General features: G+C 29.6%; 1 protein-coding gene across 1 annotated transcript; it reads right to left on the minus strand.

Moving 5' to 3' along the window:
* Positions 1-519: 519 nt before the first annotated feature.
* On the minus strand, positions 520-2102 carry LOC128185145 (uncharacterized). The gene is made up of 4 exons (XM_052854817.1): positions 2058-2102; positions 1234-1383; positions 997-1143; positions 520-905 (listed from the first exon to the last, which is right to left on the minus strand). The coding sequence occupies exons 1-4, from the start codon at positions 2100-2102 to the stop codon at positions 735-737; spliced, it is 513 nt and encodes a 170-aa protein (XP_052710777.1). The 3' UTR covers positions 520-734.
* Between the last annotated feature and the right edge of the window lie 1930 nt (positions 2103-4032).

The raw sequence follows: 4032 nt of genomic DNA on the forward strand, positions 1-4032 counted from the left end.
AAAATTAGTGAACGTTTATTGTTGCAGTTTGTTTTTTTCTTCACCATCAAATTTAGCCTACAATTAAAAAACCCAATTTTGCTTTTCATGTATATAAAGTCAATGTTCTTTTTATTCTTATATCATTTTGCGCAATACATTTAATTTGCTTAACAACATAACCCTAGGATAAAGAATATCAAAAAACAATTTTGATAGAGCATTCAAACTGTGATCTTCATATATGTAATTTAAATGTGAAAGTACATAACATCAATTGAAAGGAAGCCGGCTGGTTGAGAAATTTTCTATCACATCTGATTTTAATTTTTAGAAATTAAAGTTTTTGCCCAAAACTGTCATTTAGAAAAAAATTCTAACAATTGAAATTCATATATTTTTGAGATTTCTATAGTGAGCTCTTCCCCTACAAAAATACCACGTCCATCGCGTCCTTTTTATTAGTACCATTTTATCTATAAGTGATATAATCACAATGGATGTTTTGATGAATTATTTGTTGTCATTGTTTACATATACCCTATATGAATGTTTCAACATAATGATAACCTGGCACGTTTTATGGTCCTTTCATTTCTAGAACACTCTTTGTGTTATTGGTTTCAGGATGTAGTTGCTATGTCATACTTGTAAAATACATCTCTATAGGCAAACATTCATCAACAAATATTAATAATTCTATAAATAAAAAAAAGTTTTGATCATTTGAAAATATAGCTTGTTATTAATAACGATTAGTGTACAAGGTGATGCAATACCTTTTGTAAAATTTGTACATCCGGTTGAGAAATCACATCTGTTCTCATCACAGTCGCACTGATTTTGACAATCCATACCGTAATAAGGATACGTACATTTTCCTCGACAGTTTTCACCAACGTACCCGGGGATGCATCCTGCTTGAACTGTAAAAACAATTCATTTCAATGTTGTAAATTAATGCTTATAAATATTATAGCTAAAACAATTGAATAACTTGACATCATCACTCGTTACCTGTTGTAATAGCGATACATCCGGTAGATACGTCACATAACTCCTTATCACAGTCACATTGACCTTGACATTCCGCACCGTAATAAGGATAGGAACATTTTCCCCTACAGTTTGTACCAAAGTATCCTGGGCTACATGATGTATGTACTGAAAAGTAATAATGATCACATCCAAACTTGTGAAGAAATTAAGTAAATAAGAGTAAATTTAAGTAGAAGAAAACGACTGATTGCTCACCTGTTGTGACAACAAGACATCCGGTAGATACGTCACACAGTCTTTCGTCACAATCACATCGTTCCTGACAGTCTTCCCCAAAATATGGATAAGAACATTTTGCACGACAGTCTTTTCCAAAGAAACCGGGGCTACATTTTTCCATAGCCGCTGAAATACATAGAAAATACAAGAAACCAGAAATTAATCGCAATCCTTTATTTTATGTATTTTTTAAAAATATGTTTTAAGGCCATTTAAACTTGCCAGTATGAATGCTTTCACATTTACAGTACATTTTGATACAATTTTTTAACCGTGAATAAATACAGTTTAGCAAATAAAACGTCTTTAACATTTGAAATAATGGTTCAAACTTACTGGCCATTGGTACATTTGTCATTTATTATATACAATCGAAATCTGCAAAGGAATGTTTACCTTGCTAGGTAAAGAATTATGAATTGTAGATTTTATCTAATTTTGCCTTTGTAAGGTTTTATTAATTTTTTATTGAATTCAGCGATTTCAACTCAAATTACTCTCCTACAAATTACTAAATATTAGTGTCATTTCACTTCACATAGCTTAAAATGTGTTAAACACAAATATAAATCAAGAAAATGGCAAAACCATACATCACATAAAACTAATGTTATAATCGATAACAGTAAAATAATCAGGATTGCTCTCGATAACGTCATGCGACAATCGAAAGACCTTAAATGTTTTTTAATCAATCAAAATGTTTACCTGTGGTAAGAATAATACATCCCATAGAAATATCACACAAGTCTTCGTAACAGTTACAAATTTTTTGACAGCCTACTCCGTATGTAGGATACGGACACGGTGTTGAACAGTTCCACCAATGGTAGCCTGCCATACATTCTTAATAAAATTGTAAAGATATTATATAGATTACCATGTACCATTATCCATTAGTTTTGAAAAATCGATAATACAATGCTTGTTATCCTTGTTATTGTAAATATGATTATTGTTGGTTTACTTAGTTAAATCTTTTTGTAGAAACAATGACAGAAAAGAACGCACGTTCACATTGTTGAGTTGTTGAATTCCAGCTAAAGCCCGGGCAGCAACCTTTGTACGTACTGCAATTCAAATTATAAAACTGTGGCTTTTTTTCTTTTTAGAGTATATAGATTAAAAAAAAATTATTTGTTTATTCCACGGTAATTTTTAATTGCGTTCAAATCATGAATGTACGATAAGTTGAAAGCTAAATGGAAACATTGCTTACGTTCATTTGTTTTGCTCGAATCACATAAACAAAGTTTACTCTTAACGTTTAAAATTATCTATTACGGAGCTTATTTTTAGAAATACTGATATAATGAATGTTCATTTTCCAAAGTAATATCTTTCTGATCGATTTAGATTGGCGACCATTCTGATTAAAAATTGAAAGCACACAAACAGAGAAATGAACAATTACTAGTTGTTTATAACCTCAACGAGTGTTAAATTTCCCTCTTCCTTCCTTCTACAAAATTGATGTTTTTTATTTGCTTTTTAAATGTAATACAGTACCTATTTTGAAAAAAAGAAATGGTTAACCATCATGTCAATGGTGCTTCCATTCCAATAATTAGAAATTTTGATTAAAAAAATTAAAATGAATATGAACATTCCATTTTGTACCTCTTTGGTTATCAAAATTGACATTTTCTTACATAATATACCGATTATAAATTAAACAATGCGGTCGCAAAAGTCACATTTGAATGATAGATTACCAATCAAGATAATTTTCTATTTCAAATAATTTTGTTACATGTACATGTAACAGTTAAAAAGATCTCTTTTTTACATTTATCCTTAATTTTATTTTAATGTAAAGGGAATTATCAATACAGATGTTTTAATGAATCAGAGGCAGGTTTTGAAATAAAATTTAATTATATTTATTCTGTTTCAATTTATGTGTACCTACTCTAACACTGTTTATAAAAGTTCCAAAAGAAACACAGACACCAACCTTGAACAACCTAAGTACTCAAATCAACAGGGTTTTGTTTTTTACGAAAGAAAAGCTTTCTTGGCATTATATCTTGTTGTGTTATAAATTTTGTTGCCAATCATTGATCAAGAAATGTTTGTATGTCTTAATTTTATTTCTGGTTTAGTAGATAGGATTAAGAAAAGTGAATAAAGATGTATGTTTAGTTTTTCTTGAAAATAAGGAAATCAGTAAAACCGTCTGAAAAAGCATGACATTATTTTTTTAGAAAAATAAAAGTTAACCTTCTTATTCAATATAGTAGAATAATCAAAGTTTTTTTGCATTGTAATTTAGTTCAAACAATTATAATGATTACTTATTTATCTAACTAATAAATCGATCCTACCCTGGGCACCAGTCTCCAGCGGTGTATCTGGATATGATCGTGAATATAAGCATTCGCAGCAACCGTTGAAACATTGTGGCAAAGTGTTTTAGGCATTCAAACATCAAGTCAAAGTGTACTGTATGTTTGTAAATAAAACAATCAGATAATATACACATTCGGTATACTTAGACTTTTAACTATTATAATGATTCATTTACTTCCTTGTATAAAAAATGGGTTGCTAATTGCAAACAAATTTAAAACAAGGATTTTTCAAAAGTAACTGTTTATTTTATGAAATATGATAATGTTTCATAGCAATTAAATGTGCATCTAAACAGTCCAAAAGCAGCTTAATTAAAATGAACGCCTAAAAAAGGTTCGCAAAGCTATATCATTGAAATATTACTTATTCACTCACAAAATCAACCAGGTACATATAACAAGTACAGCGTAAACCTGTACC

The sequence above is a fragment of the Crassostrea angulata genome, chromosome 5, assembly GCF_025612915.1.
Source record: "Crassostrea angulata isolate pt1a10 chromosome 5, ASM2561291v2, whole genome shotgun sequence".
NCBI lineage: Eukaryota > Metazoa > Mollusca > Bivalvia > Ostreida > Ostreidae > Magallana > Magallana angulata.

What these genes read in the sequence shown, in the direction of transcription:
- LOC128185145 (XM_052854817.1), bottom strand. Translation starts at nt 2,102, where the DNA reads ATGTATGGCAGGCTACCATTGGTGGAACTGTTCAACACCGTGTCC. An exon ending in ATGTCTTGTTGTCACAACAG is followed by an intron (nt 1,144 to 1,233) that starts GTGAGCAATCAG and finishes ATTACTTTTCAG; the next exon opens with TACATACATCATGTAGCCCA. An exon ending in ATGTATCGCTATTACAACAG is followed by an intron (nt 906 to 996) that starts GTAACGAGTGAT and finishes TTGTTTTTACAG; the next exon opens with TTCAAGCAGGATGCATCCCC.